Below are 23,323 nucleotides of genomic sequence, written 5' to 3' on the forward strand. Positions count from 1 at the left end.
GGGCTGCAAAGGTGCATGGGGGGGGCTGTAAAGGTGCATGGGGGGGCTGTAAGGGTTCATGGCGGGGCTGTAAAGGTGCATGGGGGGGCTGCAAAGGTGCATGGGGGGGCTGCAAAGGTGCATGGGGGGCTGTAAAGGTGCACGGGGGGGGTTGCAGTGGTGCAAGGGGGCTGTACGGGGGGGGCTGCAGTGCATTTCGGGGCTCTGCCCCAGCACAGCCCTGATGCCGCGGGGGGTGTGACAGTCCCACGGGGCAGCGCCCTGTTGGTCCGCAGTGTCTCCCCCCCCCCCCAAAAAAAGGGGCAAGGTCCTCGGGCACCTCCTGCCCCCCCCTTCCCCCCGCCGCCCCACACCGTGCGCCCCGTCGGGGCTGCCGTGCCCCCAGACGGCGCTGCGGAGCCGCCGCCTCCCGGCCCGGCCCGGCCCCGCCGGGCTCCGCCGGCCCCTTCCGAGGGGGCGGCGCCGCCACCGGGGCCCCGCTCGGCTCCGCAGCCCCACGGGGCCCCCGGCTCGGCCGCCGCCGGTGAGTGCGCCCGGACCGGGGGGGCGGGGGGGAGCCGGGCGGAGGGGCCGGGGGCGGCGGGGTGGGGGGGGCAGAGGGGTCGGGGACAGCGGGGTCGGGGGGCTGAGGGGTCGGGGATAGCGGGGTCGGGGGGCTGAGGGGTGGGGGACAGCGGGACCGGTGGGCAGAGGGGTCGGGGGGCGGCGGGGAGCCGGCGCCGGGATGCTGCGGCGCAGCCGTCGGGGTCCCGCTGGCACCGTCCCCGTCGGGGGTGCTGGTGCCGGGGGTACCCCGGGTTTTGTCGCCTCTCCCCCCGGCGGTGGGCTGCGGGCAGCCGGTCCCGCAGGTGTGTCCCGCTGCCCCCCCCCCGGTCCCCCTGGCAGCGCCTGTCACCCGCTGTCACCCCCGGCCCGCTGCGGTGGCACCGCCAGGCGCCGCGGCCACAAAGGCACCGCTGTGCGCAGGGGCTGCCGGCGGGGTGCGGGGCGTGCGAGGGGGTGATGGGGTGGTTTTGGGGGGTGTGGGGGGGATGTGGGGTGAAGGGGATGGGTTTGGGGTGTAGGGGACGGAGGGGGGCTCGGGGGTCTGCGCGCAGACGGGCGACGGGCACGGCCTCGCCGCCCGGGGATGCTGCCCCAGGCAGGGGTTGGGGAGGGGGTTTGGGGTTTCCTCCCGCCGCTGCAAAGCCCAGCCCAGGAAATTCTTCCGGGCAGCCTCTCAAGCCCCTCTTTGTGAGCCTGGGATTTTTAAAATGCCTTCCCCGGCGGTTGCGGACGCGGTGCCCAGCTCCCGGGGCTGCCTCGGGACGAGGGGACGGGGACGGGGCTGCGCCGCGGGGCAGGGAGCGGGGCTGCCAGACCCAGCCTTTAGGGCAGGGGCTGCCCCTTCCCGCTGATACCACCAAAACCGAGGGCTGCCACGCTCCCTACACACCACGGGGACCCCACGCCACCCGTGGGGGACACCCTCAGCATCCTCCAGCACCCGTTGGGCTGCAGGGCGGGGGACTTGGTACGGGTCCCCCCGGGGCCCGGGCTCGCGCCTCCTTCCCCAGCTGGCCGCAGCCTCCCCTCCAAACCCCGCTGGCTTGGCCCTGCCGCGCCGTGCCGCCCGCCGGCCTCGCTGCCAAGGCGCCGATTTCCTGCCTCGCACGAGGCCCCGGGGCGACCTTTATCGGGGATTGCAGTGATAGGACGCGGGGTAAAGGCTTTGAACCGAGAGAGGGGAGATTGGGGTTGGAGACTGGGAATGGGTCCCTTCCAACCCAAACCCATCCCGTGGTTCTGTGGTGCCATGATTCCCCGATTCCAAGATTCCCTGATTGACTCCCGAACTGATCCCCCGACCCCCGTACCCCGCAGTTCCGTGAGCACACAGCCCGGGGACCCCCTCGTCCCCACGGGGCCGCGGTGGGGAGGAAGCCACCGGCTTCATCCGGGGCCAGGGGGGGCGGCGAGAGGAAGCGGCGGCTGCTGGCACCCTGCGACGGCGCGAAGGCGCGGGTCCCCTCCCCGGAAGGAAGGCGCTGCCGGGGCCCAGCACCCCGCTGCCGGGACCCCTGCGGTGTGGGGCTGGGGGCTCCCCTCTGCCCCATCCCCTCAGCGCCCCAGATTTCCCGACGCCGCAGCCCCCTGTCCACGCAGAGCCGCCCGCTGCCATGCCGGTGACCGTGACCTTGGCCGGCCCGGCCCCATGGGGCTTCCGCATCACGGGGGGAAGAGATTTCGGGAAGCCCATCACCGTCTCCAAGGTAGGAGCCCCCTCCGGGCCGGGGTGCTGGGCGGGTGCTGAGCCGGGCTGCCCGACTGGCTGCTGGGGGAGCGGATCCTGTTTGCCGTCCTCGAGGGATGGCGCTCCGTGGGAACGGCCGCCGGCCCCACGAGGGCTGGGCTGGTGCCGGGGGGGTTCTGTCTGTCCGTGTCCTGTGCACCCCGTGGGGGGGCTGGCGCTGTTTTGGGAGGGCCAGGGACGGGGGGAGGCTGTGGGTAAGGGGGATTTGGGGATGGGGTGCAGTGGGTGGGGTGGATGTGGGGATGGGGATGGCCCCGGTGCGCCCAAGTGCCGTGACCTTGGCCATGGAGACGCACGAGGGGCGCAGAGCCGCTGCCCCGGTGGCTCTGATCCTGGCGGGTTTGTCCCCGTGTCCCCTTCTCCTTGGAGGTGATGGAGCAGGGGAAGGCGGCCGCCGGCGACCTCCGCCCGGGGGACGTCATCGTCTCCATCAACGGGGAGAGCGCGGCCGAGATGCTCAACGTGGAGGCGCAGAACAAGATCAAGCAGAGCCCCGGGCAGCTCCGGCTGCAGGTGGAGAGGTGGGCGAGGGGACGGGGACGGGAAGGGTCCCCGCAGAGCAGCGTCCCCGCGCCGTGCCTCGGTTTCCCTGCGGGGTTTGGGGTTGTTTTTCCCCTCCGGCATCTCTCGGGGCTGCGCCATCCCCGCAGGGAGCCCGTCGCGGCTCTCTAATTAAAGCGTCAGGCGGTAACGAAGCCGGGCAGCCCTGGCAGCCGTTACCTGGCCGACCGGTGCTGCCTCTCACCGCAGCCCCGGGGGGGTGAGACGGGGCGGGGGGGGCACGGGCCCATTAGGGGGCTCCCCGTCCACGTGCCCCCCTCTCTCGCCCTGTCCTCAGCCCCTCTTCAAGCAGGGTGGGGAAGTGCTGAGGGCTTTGGACACCACCCAAACGCCACAACCCCGGCGGCATTCCTCTCATACCTCTCCCCCGGGGCGCTCGCCAGCCCTAAAGTGACTATTTCAGGGTGTGGGGGGGGGTCCCAGGGAAGGTGCGGGACCCCTCACTCTGCCCCCCCCCTCCCCAGGCTCCCGCTGCCCTCTCCCAGCCACACCAACGGGGACAGCTCTCCAGACAGGCTGGCCGCGCGCTTCCAGGTGAGACCCAAGCAGTCCCCGCACGCCGTGTCCCCCCCCCCCGGCGCCGCTTCCAGCTCTTGACATCTCCCCTTCCCTCCCCAGGACACCGTGAGGATGCGGGAGGAAGGCTCCTGGAGACCCCCGCCCTTCGCCCCCCGGCCCGTCAGCCCCATCTCCCCCAGCCCGAGGCTGGCCGATGGCCGGGGCGAGCTGGGGCTCGGCGGCCACGGGTGAGGATGGGGGACGCGGGCAGGATCCGGCCAGGATCAGGCCCCCCCTGATGGCCCCGTGCTCTCCCCACAGCTCCCAGCCCCTGCCCAGCGCGCCCGAGGAGCTGCCACGTCCCGGCCTGCCCCAGGTGAGCGGGGAGCCGGGGGTGGGGGGTGGGCTTCGGGGGGCAGGGAAAATGTGCTTGGGAGGTTGCTTGGGGTGAATCTGTGCGCTGGCAGGCTTTGCAGCCCCAAACCATCGCCTTTTGCAGCCCCAAATCATGGCCCTCTGCAGCCCCACGCCATCATCCCTTGCAGCCCCACACCGCGCCCATTTGCAATCCCACACCTCAGCTCTTTCCAACCCCAAATCTTAGCTCTTTGCAGCCCCAAATCTCAGCTCTTTGCAGCTCCAAACCATTGCCCTTTCCGTCCCCACCCCGTGCCCCTTTCTAGCTCCAAACCACCACTCTTTGCAGCCCCAAATCTTAGCTCTTTATAGCCCTAAACCGTTGCCATTTGCGGCACCACCCCGTGCCCCTTCGCACCCCAAAATCTTTGCCCTTTGCATCCCACCCTGTGCTCATTTACACCCCAAATCTGCATTTTCCAGCCCCACCCATGCCCATTTACACCCCAAAATCTTTGCCCCCTGCACCCCCCGTGCCCCCTCGCAGCCCCGTGCCCCGTGTTATTGCCCAGCCCCGCTCTGCCCCAGGGGCCGCGTCGGCCCCACCGCCGGTGCTCGCCGGCACCCCCAGCCCCCTGGGCACCGGCGCGCCGCCCTGCGATGTTTTCCTCGCTCCTACCCGGCCTCTTGGCAGCAGCGCCGAGGCTGGGGAGGCCAAACCAGTTTGGGGAGGGCTTGGGGGGGGGCCGGGGCGTTGGTTGGCAGGGCAGGGACCCGGCGCGCCCCCGGCTGCGCCCGCCTGCCCGCTGCGTGCCGGGTGCCGCCTGGGTACCCGGAGGGGGGCTGCGGTGTCTCCCCTGCCGCCCCGACTGGTCCCGGGGTGCCCGCAGCCCCCCCAGCCCTCCTCCCCGATGTGGTTTCGGGAGGCTTTGCCTCCCCGCCTTCCCTTCCCCTCCGTCCCGGGGATGTTTTCCAAGCCCAAATCGGGAAGCGCGGTGGCCCCGAGCGCCGCCCGTTCCAGCTGCCTTTGGCCGCGGCCCCGGCCGCCCCTTGGCTCCCGCAGCCCTCCCACTCCCTCCTGCCCCCCCTGCTCTTTATTTGCTTTGGTGTCGGCCCCGCTGGGTCCCTCCCTGCCCCGGAGCCACCCCGACGTGGCTGGGGCAGAGCATCCCGTTGCCGGGGTGCCCCTGGAAGGGCCGGGACCCCAACGCGGCGGCGAGGGGCAAAGCCTCCCTCGGATCCTGCCTCGCCTTGCACCCGAGGGCGGGTTGGCGCTGGGCTGCTCGGATGAGGCCAAGGCGCCCAGCTCCACCCGGGCCTAATTTTAGCTCCGTCTTCACCCTCCCGTGGCCCTGCGGAGCCTCGGTGCCGCCTCTCTCCGTCCCCACGGGGTCCGGGCAGGGGCAGTGGGGCCGTGCGCGGGTTCCTTGTCCCCATCCCCGCGGTTCCTGCCGGGGTTTGCAGCTGCGTGGCGGCTGCTCCCGGGAACGTTGGGAACATCGGCTTCCACTTATCGGGGCTTTGCCTTTCCTGCCTCGCCGCTAAGCAGGAGCAGATGCCGGGGAGGGGACGGGCGCAGGCATAGGGTTACGGCACGGGGAGCAGCCCCGCGCTGAGCCACATGGCATCCTCCCTCCATCCCTCCTGGGGCCGGGGGGGGCACGGGCTGGAGCAGGGCTCCTACAGCACCCCCCCGCCCCCCTCGGTGCTCTCACGGCCCCTCTCTCCCCGTGCCAGGAGCCAGGAAGCCTGAGCCACCGCAACAGCTCCCCGGGGCCTCTCCTGCCTCCTTCCCCCCAGCCACCATCGCCACCAAACCTCTGGGAGACGGGCAGGGAGCAGCGCCCGTCTTCGCCCTCCCCCGGCCCCCGCAACAGGTACGGAGCAGGTTTTTTTGGCCAGGACGGAGGCAGGAAAGCCCCCGGCCCGCCCCCCGGCGTGGGTTCAACCTCTCCGAGGGAGCCCTGCAAAGAGTTAACGCACCTGCGAGGCAGGTCGGGGTGTGGGAGGTTTTTCGGGCAGGCTGGGGCAGGTGCGGGCAGCGGGCGCAGCGCGGCCGATTTCGGGTGCCCGGAGCCCCCCCCGTCCCTTCCCCGCGGTGCCGTTCCCCCAGCCCGGGCCCCGAGCCGGCCATGCGGCGCTTGGAGGAGGACTCGGAGGTGTACAAGATGCTGCAGGAGAACCGGGAGCTGCGGGCGGCCCCGCGGCAATCCAGCACCTTCCGCCTGCTGCAGGAGGCTCTGGAGGACGAGGGCGGAGGTGAGGGGCGCAGGGAGAAAATGGGGAGCCTGGGAGGGGGTTGGGGGGGAAAGGGGTTGGCAGCGGCACGCCGATGGCTTCGTGTCCCCACAGCCGGCCCCGCAGCCCCCTTCCCCAGCCGGCTCTCGCCCAGCGCCCGCAAGCCGGTGGCCGGCGTCCAGAAGCTGCACACGTGCGAGAAGTGCGGCAGCAGCATCGCGTGAGTGGGGGCGCCGGGGGCGGGGGGAGAGGATGGACAGACGGACGGGACGAGGTCGGGGGGGGACGTGGGGTGACCCCAAGCCACCTGCCCCCCCCCCCCCCCCACCTCCCCAGGACGCAAGCGGTGAGGATCCAGGAGGGTCGCTACCGACACCCGGCCTGCTACGCCTGCTCCGACTGCGGCCTCAACCTGAAGATGCGGGGACACTTCTGGGTGGGCGACGAGATGTACTGCGAGAAGCACGCCCGCCTGCGCTACCAGGGCACCCCGGGGGGGCCCAGCGCCCCCCCCGCACCCACCCCATCCTGAGCCCCCGCTGCCACCCGCGTCCCCTGCCGCCGCGGGGAGCAGAGGGCACCCGCGGCACCCCGGTGGCCCCGCTGCTTCGGTGGGCTGGGGGCACCTGGGGGGGCACGGCCAGGTTGGGTGTGCGATGAGCGGGGTCGGGTCTCGGCCTGGCCGTGCCGTGGGGGGTCCCTCGCTGTCACCGCCGGCACCCACGGGGACGCGGGGGACACAGGGGACACAGGGGACGTGGGGGACACGGGGCACGTGGGGACGCTTGAGCACACAGGCACCGGAGAGGGGGCTGGCACCGCTTCGCACCCTGCCTTCGAAGGGCTGCTCCGAGGTATTAAAGCAGATCTCTATATAAATATAATATATACCTGCTCCACGCCCGCGTCTGGTCTGTGCGGGGCGGCGGGGGGGGGTGGGGGGGGACACGCCTCGCTCCGGGCCCCCCCCCGGGGGTGTCGGCGTTTTATTGCGGGGCTGTTATCAGGGGCCTTTGTCCCGCCGAGGATCCAGGAGCTCTTATCTCTGCCCCGCGAGCCTGTCTGCGCGGGGATGGCTCTGCTGTCACCGCCCCGTGCCAAAACCCCAAAGCGCTCGGGCAGGGGGCGGCCAAGCCCCCCGCCCCCCCCCCGGGCCGCCCCCGCCCCGCTCCGCCCCGGGGCCGTGCCGCCCCACAGCCCGGCCCCATAAAGAGGCCGAGGAGGGATGGGGGTGGCCCCTCTGCCCTCCTCCGGTGCGCCCTGCCCCGTGCGCCCTGCCCGGTGCCCCCGGTGCGCCCACCCCGGTGCCCCCGGTGCGCCCTGCCCGGTGCCGGGGATGCTTCGCTGCCGCGGAGCCTTCAGCGTGGAGCGGCTCCGGGGGCTCGGTGAGCTTCTGGAGGGGGGTCCCCGGTGTGCCGAGGTCCTGCTGGAGGGGGCCCTCGCTGAGCTATCCGTGCTGGGGAGGGGCCCTGGGGGTTCCCAGCGGTTCCAAATTATGGTGCATGCGTTGGGTGGGTGTTCTAGGGGATCCGGCAGCCCTAATTCGTGCTGGGTGGGTGTCCTGGGGGCCCCCCACAGCCCTAATTTGTGGTGTTTGTGCTGGCGGGGGGGCCCCGGGGTGTTGGCTGTGCTGGGAGCTTGCCTTTGAGCACGCAGTGCTGGGGTCAAGGTCAATGGATCCCACATGCTGGGTGAGGTCTAGCAGCCCCCAGCCCATCTCTGCACCCCCCCCGCTTGGGTGCAGCCAGGACCCTGTCCCACGGAGCTGGTGGAGGGGGCACGATCCCCTCTTAAAGCTTCCCGGAGGACGCTCAGGGGCTGGGTAGGATCCGTCCCGCGGTGCCCACGCAGCGCGCCGGGAGCCTGTGGAAGTCGGGCGCGTGGGAGCGGCATTGCTGGGATGCACGCGGCCCTCGGGGGCTGCTGAAAGGCAGGATTGTCCCCGAGGCCACCGCCGTGGCCCCAGCGCCCTGCTGAGCCCTCCCGGCCCCCGAGGGACCCGCGGTGAGTGGATGCAGGGCAGGAGCGAGCCCCAGGACCGGGCGGAGAGGGCAGGGATGTGGGAGTGCGGCGAGGTTCCCCCGGCACCCGGCTGTCTGCCTGCAGCCTTGAAGTGCCCAAATCACCCTCTCGCCTCCCCGTCTGGGATGGGGAGGGAGCCCTAACCACCGGCCCAGCCAGTATCACCCAGCCCAAATCCCAAAGGGAACCAGTTGGGAACCAGTCCGGTAATGAGGTGCCTCTGGATACAGGGCCCGGCTCCGGCTGGGGCGGGTATAAAAGGCAGCGCCGGGACACGCGCCCGGCACTCGGCTCTCGGCGATGTGGGGTGGCTCCCGCGCCGTCTGGAAGAGGAGGTGCAGCTGCTGTGAGTGCGTGGGGGCTGGCCGGGGGGGTGGGCAGCTCCGTGCCCCGATTTGGGTGCGTGGAGGCGGGGGGGGGGAAAGAGCAGAGGCTTCGCTCCCCACCTCCCCGAGCCCTGCGCTGTGTCCGGGCGGGCAGGGAGGCGAAGGCTGAGGCTGCCGTCGCGTCCCAGGGCTCAGGGTGGTGGCCGCAGAACGCGGCCCAGCTGGGGCTGAGCGCGTAGGGCCGGGGCGCAGCGAGGAGCTGGAGGTGCCGGGAGCCGTCCTGCAGCGGGGGAAGCCAGTCCTGCAGTCCGACGGGGTGCTGACGTCGGCTGAGCACCCCTCAGTGCCACGCGGGGGCTCCCTCCGGAGAGGGGTCCCCAGGTGGCAACGTCTCCAGCAGCCTCGGGGCAGGGCACGGGGCCAGTGGCCACGATGGGAGCGGCGCTAGCCCACGCCCAGCTGTGTGCACCCCTCCTGCGGGGTCAGCCGGCGCCATGCCCTGCGTGTGGTGCCCCCCGGGGACCCCCATCCGACGCTCCCCCCACCCCCGGCATCCCTCGCCCCTGCAGATGGTCCCTGGGAGACGGCGGAGAGCTGCGTGGTGCGCACGTCCGCCAGCGTCTACCGTCGGCTGCACGAGAGCCCCCGGAGCCCCCCGGTGGGGATGAGCGGCGAGGAATCGGGCGCTTGGGGCCCCCCGCAGCCCCGGCCAGCCCCGGGCAGCCCCCAGGCGAGCGGGCGGCTCCTCAAGTCGGAGTCGGAGGACTCCGGGGTGGAGATGGCGAGCAACGAGAACTCGCCCTCCACCCCGCTGGGCTCCGAGAGCAGCTTCTCCCTCGACGGCTTCCAGCCAGCCCGCGGGGACCCCCAGAAGAGCCCCCCGGGAGGGGAACGTGGTGCTGAGCCCCCCCGGCCCCTCCACAGCCGCTCGGCCAGCAGGAAGCCGGGGCAGCAGCGCAGCAGGAGGCAGCGGCAGCTCAGCCGGCGCAGCACCAGCGCTGGGGACCCCCGGGGGCTCGGCGCTGAGGAGTCCGAAGCAGCCGGGGTGCGTGCCGGGGAGCAATGGGGAGGGAGGGGGGGAGCGCTAAGGGGGTGTCTCAGCCCCCACGCATCCCTGGAGCTTTTTCTCTCCCCCAGGCCGAGGCGGAGGGGGCAATGCCGGGGCAGGGGCTGCGGTACCTGGAGCACATCTGCCAGATGCTGGAGCGCGTGGCGCGGCTGCAGCAGGACAACCGGCTGCTCCGGCAGCAAGCGGCGGGCGCCCGGCACGCCGGCACCGTGGTGAGGGCTGGGGCTGTAGGATGAGGATACCCGGGGGTGGGGAGGGGGTCCCCGCTTACACCCTGCCTCTCCTCGCTCGTAGCCCAGCAGGCAGCAGGATCCGGCCACGTGGAGGAGCGAGCGGTTCCGGGCGCGCTCGTGCTCCGACAGCCATGCGCCAGGTGAGGGGGGGTGCCCCGTGGGGGTGACGCCGGGTTCTGTCCCCATGGGGGCTCTGTCCCTAACCCCATATCTGTCCCCAGCCCCATCTCTGTCTGTGGTGTGGGTTCTGTCCCCAGCCCCATCTGTCCCCAATGTATGGGCTCTGTCCCCCATATAAGGGCTCTGTCCCCGACCCCATCGATGTCCCCAGTGTGTGGGTTCTGTCCCCAATATATGGGCTCTGTCCCCGACCCCACCTCCGTCCCCCCGCAGCCCCCGACCCCGCACCGTGCCGGAGGAGATGGGGGCACTCCGCCAGCTCCCCCAGCCTGCTGGACCCCTCCGAGAGCGGGTCGGGCGCCCCGGCCCCAGACAAGGTAAGGGGTTCGGGGGCGGGTGGGGGGGTCCCCTGAGCCCCCCCCTCACCCCCACCCCGCTGACCGCCGCCTCCCCCCGCAGGACGGGCGCTCGCACTGGGGGCGCGTCAAGGTGCTGCTCACCCGCCTGGCCCGGCGCTCCCTGCGGGGTGGCCGCTGCCGGTAGGGCCGGGGACACCCCCCCACCCCTCGACCCCACTAGATGACGTCACGCCCCGCTGGATGACGTCACACCCCACTAGATGACGTCACGCCCCGCCGGATGACATCGCACCCCTCCGAATCACGTCGCGCCGCACCGGGGCCGGTCCCCATCCAGGCGCACCCCCCCCACACCCCCTTTCTCCCCAATTTTCTCCCAATAAAAGCTTTTTTCCACGATTTCTCCGGCCGTTCGCTGTGTTGTCGCTCGATGACGTCACACCTCCCCCTTCCCCCCCCCCACCGTGACGTCACTCCGGAGCTCTCGCCCCCTGGCGTCACGTCCGGCGGTGCGCTCCGACGGGCGGCTCGGGCTGCGCCGCTTCCGCCCCCTTTGTCTGCGCCCCCCCCCCCCAAAATCCCCTCATCCCCCCCCCCATCCCCTACCCCCCCCCCCTTTACCTCCCCCCACCCCAAAAATGGCCCAATTCAAGCGGCAGCCTGCTCCCACCTGCCCCCCAGGGGGCCCCTTCCCAGGTGCGCAGCGGTGATTTTGGGGAGGTTTTGGGGACCCCCACCCCAAAATTTTGGCTGACCCCCCCCCCTCCTCTAGGGCCCCCCCACTCATCCTCCTTGCTGGGGCCCCCTCCGGGCCTGCTGACCCCCCGGGTGCCCGCCGAGCTGCTGCAGGGCGCGCGGCACCTGCAGGTGGGTGCATGGTTTTTTGGGGAGGTGTGGGGGGGTACCCCCCAAAATGAGGCCCCCCCTGCAGCACGAGGGTCTCCTCAGGTGGGCGAGAAGCAGCGCGTCTTCATCGGGGTCGTCAGCAGCCTGCACGACTACTTCGGGGTGGTGGACGAGGAGGTCTTCTTCCAGCTCAGGTACAGCCTGGGGGGGGGGGATGCACGGGGTGGGGGGGGCACAAGGGGCAGCTCCCCAACCTGCTGATGGGGACCCCCCCACCGTGCCCCCCCCTGTTCAGCGTGGTGAAGGGCCGGGTGCCACAAATCGGGGAGAAGGTGCTGGTGAAAGCCGCCTACAGCCCCGGGCAGGCGGTGCCGTGGAACGCGCTCAAGGTGCAGACGCTCTCCAACCAGGTACCCGCGGTGAGGACCCCCCCCCGGGGGCTGTTCCGTCCCCCCCCCAGCTCGCCCCCGACCCGTGTCCCACCTCATCCCCCCCCGTTTTGTTGCTCCATCCCCCAGCCTCTGCTGAAAGCCCCGGCCCCGCTCCTGCACGCGGCGTCCCTGGGGCAGAAGCCGGGCATCCTCGGTGCCCAGCCGCAGCTGCTCTTCCAGCCCCACCGCGCCCCGCCGCTCTGCCCGCAGAAACGTGAGTGCTCCCCGGGTGCCGCGGGTTGTCCTGGTGATGCTCCGGGTGTCACAGGTGCTACGGGCTTTGGGGATTGTCCTGGTGATGCCCCGGGCATCTCAAATTGTCCTGGTGATGTCTCGGGTGTCACGGATGCCCCGAGCACCGTGGATTGTCCTGGTGATGCTCCATGTGTCACGGGTGCCCTGGGCATCACAGGTTGTCCTGGTGATGCCCTGGGTGTCACGGGTGCCCCAGGCATTGGGGATTGTCCTGGTGATGCTCCAGGTGTCACGGATGTCCCCAAGCATCACGGGTTGCCCTGGTGCCTCCTGCCTCCCCTCGAAGCCCCACCTGGGCTGCCCAGCACGGGGATGCTGCAGACCTTTGGGTTTTCCGGGGGCAGAACCTCTCCGCCACCTCTTATTATTCCTGTTTTTTCCCCCCCAGCAGTGAACTTCTTCCCGTCGCCCCCGTCCATTCCCCTGAGCCACCTGGGGAGGCAGCCGGGGCGAGGAGCGAAGGGCAGGAGCGACGCGGGCAGACGGTAAGGGCGCAGCACTGTCCTGGGGGGAGATCTGTGGGTTTGGTTCCCATAAAACCCATCACAGCTCCGTGCTGCTCCTGGTGTGGTTTTTTTTCCAATTCCCACTCTCACGGCCTCAGGGACGACTCGGACTCCAAGAAGAGGAAGCAGAAAGGCGCCGAGCCCTGGGCGGCGAAGAAGCCGCGCCACGACGTGCCGCAGTACCGCGTCCACCTGGCGCCCTACGCCCCGGACAGGTGAGTGCAGGCGCTCAGGACCCTTCCCACACCCCACAGCACCACTGACCCCTGCCCCCAGCCCCTCCTGCAATGCCATGGAGGTCCTGCGGCGCTACTGCAGCATCCCGCTGCCCGGAGGCTTCTACGACATCCGCCTGCGCTGGCTGGACGCCTTCCCTCTCGAGCAGCCCCTGAGCCTCCGGCACCGCAGCCGCATCCTGGTGGCTGACCCCGACGAGGTGCCGGAGCCCCAGGGGGGTGCTGAGCAGGACCCCGCTCCCCACGACGCCGATTCTGCCTTCAGTGCCAAGGTGAGGTGACGGTACCCAAAAGACCAGAGGTGCTGCGGGTCTCGGTGCGCAGCTCGGCACTCGAGGTGGTGACAGCCCCGATGTCCCCCGGGGTGTCTGCTGTGTCCGCAGGTGCTGCTGCTGTCCTCCCCGGGCCTGGAGGAGTTTTACCGTACCTGTCTGCTGTGCGTCGATGAGGCCGGTGAGCAAAGGGAGGCTCCCGAGCACCCGACAAAGCAGATCAAGGTGTGTGCCCAGAGAGCGCGCGGTGCGGGCTGGGCCGGGCTGAATTCCCCCTGCTTTTGGGGAAAGCCCTCGGGAGAGGGAGGTTTGGTGGCGCGCTGTCCTCTAAAATTATTCCTGCTGCGGTGGCATCTGCAAAAAATCTGGGGGCTCTGCAAAATCCTGGGAACGGGGGCTTTGGGGATGAAGGGGGGCAGTCACGATGCAGCCCGTGCTCAGCGCCTGCCTCTCCCTAGTTCCTGCTGGGGAGGAAGGAGGACGAAGCCGTGCTCATCGGGGGGGAATGGTCCCCGTCGCTGGACGGCCCCGACCCCGAGGCCGACCCCGTGGTGCTGGTCCGCACGGCCGTGCGCTGCGCCAGGGCGCAGGCGGGGCTGGACCTGAGCGGCTGCACCAAGTGGTGAGTGGCTGTGGGGAAGCGCGGCGTGGGGTTAAATCTTCCCCTCCTGGGAGCTCTCGTGGCTCTGGGATCCGGTGGGTGGTGCAAGAAACCCGCTGGTACTGTGGGAAACGGAGCCCTCCTGCCCAGCCCCGTGCCGGGAGCGCACCGGGCGCATCCCCGCAGGTGCGCAAACACCGTGCGGTGAGTGGCTGCTGGCAGCTTCGATGGTTTTTTGGGGAGCATCCCCAGGAGCAGGGGGCTTACCCTGCCTCCTGTCCCCCCCACCCCCCCCCGGGACCCCAGGGCACCCAGCGCTGTATGGGGGGCGAGGGGCAGCACTTGGCTTTCTCCTGGGCTGTCCCAGTGCCCGTGCAAAAAAGCGTGGCCCTCGCCCGGCTGTGTCGCTGCACTGCAGATATATTTTCTATATTTTTTTTATGTATATATATATAGCATTCCCGCTCTGCGTAACCATGGCAACTGATTTTATTTTGCTTAAACCTGGCCCGGCATGTGATGTGGTGGGGAAGGAACAGCTGAGGGGAGATGGAGAGCTCGGTGCCGGGGGGAGGCTTGGCGCGGTCCCAGCCATGCTCGTAAGCGCTCTGGCTTCGAGCCGTGGCGCGGGCTGGGCTGCGAGCGCCACGAGGTTTGGCCTCGCTCTGTGTCCCCCCACATGGGGACGGTGGGTGGCCTTCGTGTGACCAGTCGGGGTCTGCACGACCTCTCGAGGCCCGTCCCTGCCGGTAGAGGGGAAGGTTTTGTCGGGCAGCCCGCGCTGGCCCTGATGGTGCCGCGCCGTGCCGCAGGGTGCGCTTTGCCGAGTTCAGGTACCTGCGGGAGGGCGATGCGTCCCGCCGGGAGGTGGTGGTGGTCTTCCTGCCGGACGTCTGGGGCTGCATGCCGTCCCTGGAGGAGTGGGAAACCTCCGGCCAGCTCGGGGAGGAGAAGGGGACCTCGCTGCCTCCATCGCCGGAGGACACCGCGATGGTGAGGCTGTGCCACGGGTCAGGCTGCCAGGGCTGCAGCTCGGTTCAGGTGTCCCAAAAGGTGGCTTTTTTCTGCGGGTGGCCACATTTTGGAGAAGGCAAGAGGCCTGCCCAGCTGGCAGCCTCTTCACTTCCACCTAAGCAGGGCCTTTTTTAGCAGACGGAGGCCCCCGAGCAGCACACGGACCCCACCGACCCCTCGCTGGAGCCCGAAGCAGCCAAGCCCGAAGCCCCCACTGCCCCCAGGGACCTGGCCCTCATCGCCCGTCCCCCCTCGGCTGGGCAGCAGGGGCAGGCCGCCTGCTCCAACATCTCCCTCTACACCCTGCTGGAGTACAGGAGGCGGCGGGAGAAGCTCTCCTTTGAGGTAGGCTCCGCGGGGCGTGGGTGCGTGGGGGGCTGCGCACGCAGGTCCCCCCCTCGTGCCTCTGTCCCTTCCCGAGGTGGCCGTGGTGGCCGAGCTCTTCCAGGAGATGCTGCAGCGGGATTTCGGCTACAAGCTCTACAAGGCGCTGCTGGCCCTGCCCGAGAAGGAGGAGCTGCTGGAGAACAAGAACCCGGAGGCAGAAAGGGAGCCCAAAACGGCGAGGGAGGTGGCTCCGGGGGCTGCCAGGGCTGAGGAGGAGGCTGAGCAGGTGGGATCCCGCTGACCCCTCGCGGCACCGAGCCTTGTCCCCATCTCCTGCCCCCGTCTCACCATCTCTTGTCCCATCTCCCCATCTCCTGCCCCTGCTCAGTCCCCTCCAAAAGAGGAAGCTGAGGAGCCCGTGGGCAACGAGGTGGCCGCGGCAGGCGGGGAGCAGGAGAGGTCTAAAAGCGAGGGCAGAGCAGAGCCCAAGGACTCTCCGGATGAGCTGTGCGCGCTGAGCCTGGAAGGCAGCCTGCTGCTGCTCCGGGAGGAGGAAGAGGAGGAGTTGGGTACGTAGCTGGCACGGAGCAGGGGCTCAGCCCTTCCCCGGGGGGCTGCAGGTCCGGGGGTGCTCCCTCCTGCCCTTCCCCAGGTGCCAAGCTGGAAGAGGCCGAGGTGCGCTCCGATGCCTCCAACCGCTCGGAGCCGGAGCTCTCCTCGCTCCAGGACGTGGTGAGCACCCCCCGGCCCCCCTCCAGCCCCACCGAGGGCTCGGAGCACGGAGGGGAGGCTCCGTGCGTGCGGGGGGAGCCGGGGAGGAGCGTGAGTCACTGCCTCCGTCCCACTCGCCCCGCGCTCCGTCTGCGCCGCGGCGGCACGGCGAGCTCAGCCTCTTCCATCCCTCCCCTCCATTTCGGCAGCCCAAGGAGCTGCACCCGGGCGCTGCCCTGCCCCTGGACGCCCTCCTGGCCTTCGTCTACTTCGACTTGAATTTCTGCGGCTACCTCCACCGCAGGGACCTGGAGAAGATCCTCCTGACGCTGGGGCTGCGCCTCTGCAAGGAGCAGGTGAGCGCTGGGGGCTCGGACCCGGCTCCAGCTCAGGGTTTTTTTTTTTTTCCTGGGTCCTGACCTGGGTGCGCTGTGTTGCGGTGGCAGGCGAAGCGCCTGGTGAACCGGGTGGTGACCCAGTCCCTGTGCCACTACCGAAACCTTCGCTACAGCCGCCACGAGGACCCGGAGCTGCCCGGCGCTGACCCCGTAGCCGAGGGGGAGCCCCCAGGTAGGTGCTGGGATGGATGGAGCAGGGACGGATCCCCTCGAGGTGCAGCGATCCCCGTGGGGAGCCTGCCTTGTGTTGTCCTTCTTCCAGGGAACCTTCCTCTGCTGCTTCCTGCCCCGCCAGAGGTGCCCCCGTGCCCCAAATTGGGCCTGGTGTCCCAGGGGGGCACGGTGCTCAACGTGGGGAAGCTGCTGGAGAAGGCGGAGCAGGCGGAGAGCAGCCGGCTCTACCTGGAGGGCAAAATCCACGCGCTGGAGGCCAAGCTGGGTGAGAGCCGCTTTGCCTGGGGGGACCCAGCTCCCCGTGCCTCATCCTGCCCGGTGCTGACGGGTGCTGTGTGTCCCCCAGAGGAGAGCCAGCTGCGGGTGGCAGCCACCGAGGCCAGCAACCGGGCGCTGGTGACGAAGCTGCAGGACCTTCAGCGGCGCCTGGATGAGGCAGAGGAGAGGGCGAGGGAGGCCGGGAGGCAGAAACTGCGCCTGGGGAGGCTGCTGCAGGAGAGCAGAAAGCGCCTGGCCCCCCTGCAGCTGGAGCTCCAGGCCATCATCGAGAAGGTGCGGAGTGCTTCCCCCCTCATCCCCGAGCAGCAGCATCCTCAGACCATGCTCATTGCTCTTTTCTTGCAGACCAGCACCTGCTTAGAAGAGGAACCGGCCTCCTCCAGCTGACCTCGCTGCCAAAACGTGTCCCCCGCAGGCGAAGGCTGTGCCCCCATGGCCGTGGGCAGGGTCCCTGTGAGCTCCCCCTGAGCCTTTCCTGCAGAGGCCGGGGCTGGCGGTGCCCTGGGTACCTGGAGCCTGGGCAGCCCCAGCAAGGGGCAGGGTTTGTGCTGAGAAATCATCCTCATGTAAGGGAAACCTCGGCCGTAGGGAACCTTGCAGCCCAGCGTGGGTGCAGGGGAGGCAGGACAGCGCCATGCGCCATAGCTGACCTCGTGAGCAGGGACAGAGAGAGTTTTATTTTTATTTTTAATAGGACAGAGGGCCCCCAACCAGACCCACCGGGGGCTGCCCCTCGCTGTGTGGCAGCCCCCGGCCTTAGGGGTCAGCCTGGCGCTTCGTGCAGGCCCTCTAACAGCTTTCCCAAACCCGGCAGCCCCCGGGGAAGCTCCCATCCCCGTAGGATTTAGGGCTGGGGCTCTGCAGCCCTGGCTTGGCCCGGGGCTGTGCCCCAGGAGCTGTGTCCGGAGGGATGCAGGGGGCGGCTGTCAGGGCTCATGCCGCCTCTCCTCCCTGTCCCTGAGCTTGAAGACGGGTAGTAGGGCAAAGAGGAAGCCCCCAGCTCAGGATTTAATTCAGTTTTAGACTGTAAAAAGCGGCAGCACCTCGTGTTTAACTGGAGATCTTTCTTCTCAGAGTCCCTTTGGGTAGCAGGCCGTGGCTATTCCATCCCCTTCTCTCTTTTCCCACCCTCTCCGGCTCTCTGCGGGCCCTCTATATCTCTTTTCCACCCCAAACCCTCAATAAATACTGTCGGCAGCTCGGTGTCCCCCTCCTGTCCCCAGCAGTGCTGCCTGGTGGCAGCAGAGGGCGGCAGCAGCCCGGCGCAGCGGCACCGCGGGCTGCTTTTGGGGAAAAAAACTTTTGGGAAGCATCCCTCTGCTGCAAAGCACCCCTCTGCCTCTGCTCCGGGAACCTCTGTGCCCCCTGCTCCCTGCCCCTTTTCCCTGGATTTGTTGTTTTTCGCCCTCATTTCATTTTTTTCACGTTTTCAGCCCCATGCTTTTGCTCTCCCAGCCTGGCACGGGGCCACCCGGCGCCCGGGCGAGCGATGCTCCAAGCTGCAGGGGCAGCCCCACGGAAATCAGCAGCCCCGGCACGGTGACTTTCAGCTCTTGGCTTTAATCTGTCCCGTTCCCAATCTCTTTCCCCTTTAACAGTGTTTGGTCGGGTGAGGGCTCCCCCGAGGCACTTCGCACCCTTCCTGCTGGGAACGGGTTGCATTCAGGGGGGAACCCCTCACCCTCCGGGCAGGAGGCGCAGTCCTCGAACGACCAGCTCCCCAAAACTGCATCCCATGGGACTCTGAATGCTTCTGCCCTCCCTGTGGGGGTCCCGGGCTCCTTCTAAGGCACCAAACGAACACCCTACGGGCAAGGAGCCTGGGCCGGATCCTGGCACGGGGAGCCAGCAGGGAGCTCCGCACCGGTGCTGGGTGAGGGCAGGAGGGCGCAGCCCCCTCCTTTTCTCGGCTGAGCTGCCCCACAACCACCTATTTAACGAGAAGCCAGGCTCCCAAAAGTCAGGAGGGCAGAAACAAGACGGGGATGCCCGCGGCTGCCCATCCCGCAGCCTCACAGCACTGGGGGGGGCCCTGCACTGTGCCCCCTCCCTGCCCCAGGAGGCCCCGTGGCACGAGGGCAGAGCTGCTGGGGCGGAAAATGGCACAGCCGGAGCTCTAAACCCTGCACCATCCATCTGTGCGTCCCCGGAGAAGGCAGGGAGGGGGCTCAGGAGTTGGGGGGCTCCATCCCCAGCCTCGTTAGCGGTGCCCCCCCCGTCTTCCCCAGCCCTCAGTCGTCGGCCACGATGGAGAGCGCCCGCAGCTCGCTCAGCTTGGCTTCGTTCTCCCGCTCCCGCTGCTCGTCGCTCAGGCCGGGCTGGTCGATCTGCGCCGTCAGGTCCCCGAAGATCTTGTGCATCTCCGTGTAGTAGACGACCTGGGGGGGAGAAAAAAGGGGGGGCAAGTGAGCAGAGCTGGGGGTTCCCCCCCCCACGTTACCGGGGGTCCCCCCACCCTTACCCCGCCAGGCTCCCGAGGGGTGCAGCGCTGCCCGAGAGCGCCCGTCGGTTTTGTGTTTCTGGTTCCAAAATAGCTGCCTCCCCTGGGGCGATGCCACCCCCCCCCCCTTGGATTATTCCAGCTCACCGCGTTTTAATAACGCGCTGCCCTTCGCCGCTCGCGCCCAGCTGGGATGTCCCTGCCCTGGCACTGGTGGCACCGGAGCTGGTGGCACCGGAGCTGGGCACGGCCAGCCCCGCAACAGGTCCCTGCGACGCACGCAGGGGGACCGTGGGCATCTGATACCCCGCAAGATGGTGGGGGGGGGTCTTAATAATGTGCTAATTAGCTCCGTCAATTAACCCCGGCACCGAGCTGCGCTTCCCGCAGCCAGCGGGTCGGTGCAGGCAGATGGCACCGGGCTTGGGTGGCAGGGAGGGAGCCAGAGTTGGGCCCTGGGGGAGGAAGAGGAGGTGCTCGGCTGCCTGGGGGGGGGGAGAATTGGGGTGTGGGTTTGGGGTTGTGCCACGCATCGCCCCCGCTCGCCCCTGGGGAAATCCAGCCCCCCCACCCCTGGGGAAATGCAGCCCCATCCACGCCATGCCCCCCCAGCCCCATTCCCCCAAGCGCAGGGCTGGAGCCGTAAGAAGCCCCCCGCCCGCCCCGTGCCGTTCCCAAATCCCCACCCCAAGGGGGGGGGGTCTGGGGGCGCTCCCGCTGCTCCTGGCCCCATTTCGCAGAGGGGCACAGGCGAGGCTGGCGGCGGGGGCACGCGGCACGGTGCCGGTGCGGGTACCCGTGGTCTCCATGGAGACTGCCTCCCCATCTCTCGCTCCAAGCGATGCTGATTTTGGGCAGGACCGGGGCAGCTGCTGGGGGGGGGCCCGGACCCCTTTCGTTGCTCGATCCCCCCCCTCCCCCTTTCCACCGCTGGTGGGGTGCGGCGGGGGCTGCCGCGGGGCCGGGGTGGTGATTCAGCAGCAGGGCTCATTTTCACGGTGACTAACGCAGCCCGCGGCGGTGGCACGGCTGCCAGCGAGGGGCTGCAGCGCTCCCGGCACAGCCCCGCTCCCCCCGTGGCCCCCCACCCCACCCTGCGCCCCCCCCCAAAACCTCCAGGGCACCCCGCATCTCCGTGGCACCCACCTGGGGGCACCGCGCACGATGCCACGGGGCCGAATAAAGCTCGGTGCCCTCCAAGTGCCCTCCCGAGTCAGGGCAAATATTTTGGGTGCTGTTTCCCCCCCCCCCCCAAACCCCCCCCAAACCGAGGCTCTTCTCGCAGGAGGCGCCGTTTCTCCGGGTCCCCTCGGGGAAATGCCTCTCCCAGTAGGACCCAGAGCCTCCCCAGTAGGAATTTGTGGGGTGGCTGCACGGCTTGCCGCCTCCTGCACCTGACCGCGGCGGTCCCGCAGACACGTTATTCCTCCCCCCCAAAGAAATCGGGGTGAAAACTCAGAGCCAAGCTCGGAGGCGAGGGCGAGGAATTCCCGGCCGGGCTGGCTCGGGGAGGGACGGGGGCTTGCGAGGACGCGGCCGCCCTGCCCAGGAGCCCTCCTTCGTGGGCTGCGCCACCAAAGCCTTCCTCGGCCGGGGTCCTGGCCGTCTGGGGGGGCACCGGGGAGGGCAGGAGCCCCCGGAGCATCACCAGGAGATGGGGACACCGCGGTGTCACCCCTCTGGTGGCCCTGTGCCCGCTGCCTGCCAGCGGCTCAGTACTTTTCCAGCTCTGGCTGCCCCAAGCTCCGGCCACGTCCCCTCGAATCCCATCTCCAGCTCGCGTTTTGAGACGGAGCCAAGGGCCCCGAGCACACCTGTCTCGAACTAATTCTGTTTCGGGACACCCTGTTCTCCCCGTTTTCTATAGATCCCATTTACGACGGGGCAGCGCGCGCGTTACTGTAGGTCCCGCGCGAAACAAAGCTCTGGGGCTGCTGCCAGGGCCCCAAGCCCACCGTGGCCATGCAGCCGGGCTCGAAATCCCCGTTTAATTCCCAGCTTCGCCACGAACCCGGGGCGGTATCACGTCTTCTAGCTGGAAAACAAAGCTCGGCGAGGGGAGGAAGTGTTCCTCGTGAGCTCGCGCCGCCGACGGGGCACCAACACTCCCCCCCCCCCCCCCTTTCATCTCCACGGGGCCACTTCAAAGCTCCCAGCCGGGGAAATATTTGCCTCCGCCGGCTCAGCCCGGGCACGTGGGTGGACAGAAGCATTTGGTGGGGGATGTTAGAGCCTCTGCTCCCTCGTGGCACGCCGGCAGGACACACCCGGCTCCAAGCCGTGCCATGGGAACCCAAGCGCCTGGCACGACGGCCTCGGAGGGGCTGCTTAGGGTCAAAGCCCTACAGCCGCTGCTCCGGGGCCATTTTTCCCTCTCTTGTAGGGGAGAGGCTCAGCAGCCAGTCCCTGTTCCCTGTCCCTGTTCCTAACTCCTGATCCCAGTCCCTGATCCCAGTCCCTGATCCCCGTCCCTGTTCCCAGTCCCTGATCCCAGTCCCTGATCCCAATCCCCGTTCCCTGCCCATCGCCACGCCGCTCACCACGTCTAACTTCAGCCCCCTGCTTTTTCCAGGGCCAGAAAAAAAAAAAAAAGGAAAACTGTGCCATTTCGCACCGGGGCTTCCGCCACGTGGCAGTTTCTCCTCAGGGACGAGGTCTCCGAGCATCACGGAGCCCGGCACGCCCCCCGGTTCCTTGAGAGCCGTGCACCCATGCCCCTGCCGGGCAGCCCCTGTGGGCCGTGCTCCTCGAGCGATCGCTGCTAGAGGTACGGTGGGGGGGGGGCTGAAAATAGAAATTGCACCAAGCAACGAAAAAGCCCCGAGAAGCTGCTCAGCGAGGCGTGGAGGCAGAGCTCAGCCCCAAAGCGGGGTGTGGGGTGAATGGGCTGGCACCGGGCAGCGCAGCTCTGGCCCCCGGATGGGGATGGGGAAAGGGATGGGGATGGGATGGGGATGGGATGGGGATGGGGATGGGATGGGGATGGGGATAGGATGGGGACGGGATGGGGATGGGGATGGAGATGGGATGGGGATGGGATGGGGACGGGATGGGGACGGGGATGGAGATGGGATGGGGATGGGATGGGGACGGGATGGGGATGGGGACAGGATAGGGATGGGGATGGAGAGGGGATGGGGATGGGATGGGGACAGGATGGGGATGGGGATGGGATGGGGACGGGGATGGAGATGGGATGGGGATGGGATGGGGACAGGATAGGGATGGGGATGGGATGGGGACGGGGATGGGGACGGGGATGGGGACGGGATGGGGATGGGATGAGGTCAGGGATAGGGACAGGGATGGGGACAGGGCCACAGCACCCCTGCCACCATTCCCCTGGCCACCAGGCCCCTGCAGGTGAGCAGCCGCTGCAGTGAGTCAGGGCTCCCGGGTGCTATTCCTGGCTCACCACTGACTCATTAAGTTACCTTGGGCAAGCCACTTCCCCTTTTTTTTTTATTATTTATTTTTTTTTTCAGCCATCTGCAGCAGGGGAAACGCTGCGCGGCCCCTGGGGTGTGCAGAACGGGGCAGGGGGGGCACCAACGAGGTTTGTGGGAGCAGCAGGGTGGGGAGCAGCCCTGTGTCGGGTGCTGGGGCACCCTGCGCCCTGCTCGGGGCACCCTGCTCGGGGCACCCTGCTCCGGCTCACCCCAGCATCCACGCCGGGCTCCCGACGAGCGGAGGCAGCGGCCAGCCGGCAGAAAAAAAAGGAGGCAGGGACGTTTTGGGCAAGGACGGAGGGGCAAGGCTGCTCTCTCCGGGGAAAGCGCCAGCAGCTCCCCTGACGCCCAGATCGGGCAGCCGGCGTTTGGGTTTCAAGGTCTCGGCCAAACGAGCCACCCACAGCGAGCGGCCGGGGAGGGTTCGCGTAGCTTGGCAGGGGGAAGGGCCGGCGAAACTTCGCCGTGGCTCCAGGGAGTCTGGTTGTTTCAGCTGCCACGGCTGCAACACAGAGCCCCGCGCTCCCGATTGCTAAGGGAACAGCTCGAACAGCATCCCCAGCACCGAACCAGGCGGCGGCGGGGGGAACGGGCGCCATCTGCTAGGTGAATCAGCCTGCAGGCAGCTCTGCGGCGAGGCCCCCACCCCGAGCCGGAGGTGAGCCCAGACACGTGCTCCTTCTCCCCGCAGCCGTCCCGCGGCGCCTGGGTCACCGCAGCAGCGCCTTTACGAACGCCCCCGCCAGCAGCGGCGGGGATGTCGCCGCCTCCCGGTGCTCAGCGCACGCAGGTGGCCGAGGTGCCCGAGGGTCAGCCCTTCCCAAAGCTCCTGCAGCGGGGGGAGAAGGCGTTGGAGCCCCAAATCCTACCCGCCTGGACAAGACCGTGCTAAGGGGGGGAGCCCAGCGCTGTTCCCCCGTGCTCGACGCAGGTCAGATCCCGGTGCTGTTCCTCCGCAGCCTCGAGGAAGGGGCGAGAGGAGAAGGCGGCGAAGGAGGAGCAGCAGCAAAGCACGGGAGCGAGCTGAGGACGGGAAGGAAAGCAAAGCTGGGCTTTATGTAGGCCACCCCCTCCCGCAAACCCTCCGTGCGCGCATTACGCAGCCTCCCCTGCCTCTGCCAGCAGGCGCCAGCTCTGGTTACCACCAGCCAGAAATCCTCAGGCTGAGCCCTGAGCGTTTCTTTCCTCATCGCCACCAAAATCCGAGCTCAGGACCACGAGCGCGAAAGCACAACAGAGCCGGCGAGCCACCGGACGCCGGCGGTTAACGTACAAGCAGGGCTCGGAGCGCCTTCCACACGGGGCAGG

At 69.1% G+C, this 23,323-nt stretch overlaps 4 protein-coding genes across 17 annotated transcripts in view; 3 read left to right on the plus strand and 1 right to left on the minus strand.

Moving 5' to 3' along the window:
• The first annotated feature begins 374 nt into the window (after positions 1 to 374).
• On the plus strand, positions 375 to 6,846 carry PDLIM2 (PDZ and LIM domain 2). 2 transcript variants are annotated; one of them, XM_083811688.1, is made up of 10 exons: positions 375 to 523; positions 2,146 to 2,252; positions 2,663 to 2,814; positions 3,319 to 3,388; positions 3,473 to 3,600; positions 3,674 to 3,728; positions 5,447 to 5,586; positions 5,823 to 5,968; positions 6,062 to 6,167; positions 6,284 to 6,846. In XM_083811688.1, exons 2-10 carry the CDS (start codon positions 2,160 to 2,162, stop codon positions 6,477 to 6,479), a joined length of 1,086 nt encoding a protein of 361 aa, XP_083667814.1. In that variant the 5' UTR covers positions 375 to 523; positions 2,146 to 2,159; the 3' UTR covers positions 6,480 to 6,846. The 2 variants fall into 2 exon arrangements, with proteins under 2 accessions (XP_083667814.1, XP_083667813.1); XM_083811687.1 differs by having other exon boundaries at positions 425 to 523; positions 1,864 to 2,252.
• Positions 6,847 to 6,946: 100 nt separating this feature from the next.
• Positions 6,947 to 10,493, plus strand: LOC310886721 (uncharacterized protein C8orf58 homolog). Of its 3 annotated transcripts, XM_083811691.1 has the most exons (7): positions 6,947 to 7,332; positions 8,200 to 8,315; positions 8,865 to 9,340; positions 9,433 to 9,576; positions 9,659 to 9,737; positions 9,991 to 10,094; positions 10,177 to 10,473. In XM_083811691.1, the coding sequence occupies exons 2-7, from the start codon at positions 8,270 to 8,272 to the stop codon at positions 10,258 to 10,260; spliced, it is 933 nt and encodes a 310-aa protein (XP_083667817.1). In that variant the 5' UTR covers positions 6,947 to 7,332; positions 8,200 to 8,269; the 3' UTR covers positions 10,261 to 10,473. The 3 variants fall into 3 exon arrangements, with proteins under 3 accessions (XP_083667817.1, XP_083667815.1, XP_083667816.1); XM_083811689.1 differs by lacking the exon at positions 8,200 to 8,315; XM_083811690.1 differs by lacking the exons at positions 8,200 to 8,315; positions 9,991 to 10,094 and having other exon boundaries at positions 10,177 to 10,493.
• A 148-nt stretch (positions 10,494 to 10,641) lies between these two features.
• CCAR2 (cell cycle and apoptosis regulator 2) lies at positions 10,642 to 17,323 on the plus strand. 5 transcript variants are annotated; one of them, XM_083811625.1, is made up of 20 exons: positions 10,642 to 10,772; positions 10,849 to 10,943; positions 11,025 to 11,116; positions 11,218 to 11,332; positions 11,441 to 11,567; positions 11,997 to 12,093; positions 12,213 to 12,329; positions 12,391 to 12,622; positions 12,734 to 12,847; positions 13,081 to 13,244; positions 14,036 to 14,216; positions 14,373 to 14,582; positions 14,659 to 14,850; positions 14,953 to 15,133; positions 15,217 to 15,296; positions 15,485 to 15,631; positions 15,722 to 15,845; positions 15,936 to 16,112; positions 16,194 to 16,399; positions 16,472 to 17,323. In XM_083811625.1, exons 1-20 carry the CDS (start codon positions 10,715 to 10,717, stop codon positions 16,511 to 16,513), a joined length of 2,751 nt encoding a protein of 916 aa, XP_083667751.1. In that variant the 5' UTR covers positions 10,642 to 10,714; the 3' UTR covers positions 16,514 to 17,323. The 5 variants fall into 5 exon arrangements, 4 of the variants coding, with proteins under 4 accessions (XP_083667751.1, XP_083667748.1, XP_083667749.1 ...); XM_083811622.1 differs by having other exon boundaries at positions 10,654 to 10,772; positions 11,218 to 11,341; XM_083811623.1 differs by having other exon boundaries at positions 10,654 to 10,772; positions 11,218 to 11,341; positions 14,376 to 14,582.
• A 347-nt stretch (positions 17,324 to 17,670) lies between these two features.
• Positions 17,671 to 23,323, minus strand: part of BIN3 (bridging integrator 3) — a 39,127-nt gene continuing 33,474 nt past the window's right edge. For all 7 annotated transcript variants that reach the window (XM_083811700.1, XM_083811698.1, XM_083811695.1 and 4 more), the window contains one exon: positions 17,671 to 18,504. In XM_083811700.1, the coding sequence (XP_083667826.1) occupies positions 18,358 to 18,504 (147 nt within the window). In that variant the 3' untranslated portion in view covers positions 17,671 to 18,357. The remainder of the gene's footprint in view (positions 18,505 to 23,323) is intronic.

This window comes from Anser anser, assembly GCF_964211835.1.
Source record: "Anser anser genome assembly, chromosome: 26".
In the NCBI taxonomy this organism is placed as follows: Eukaryota; Metazoa; Chordata; class Aves; order Anseriformes; family Anatidae; genus Anser; species Anser anser.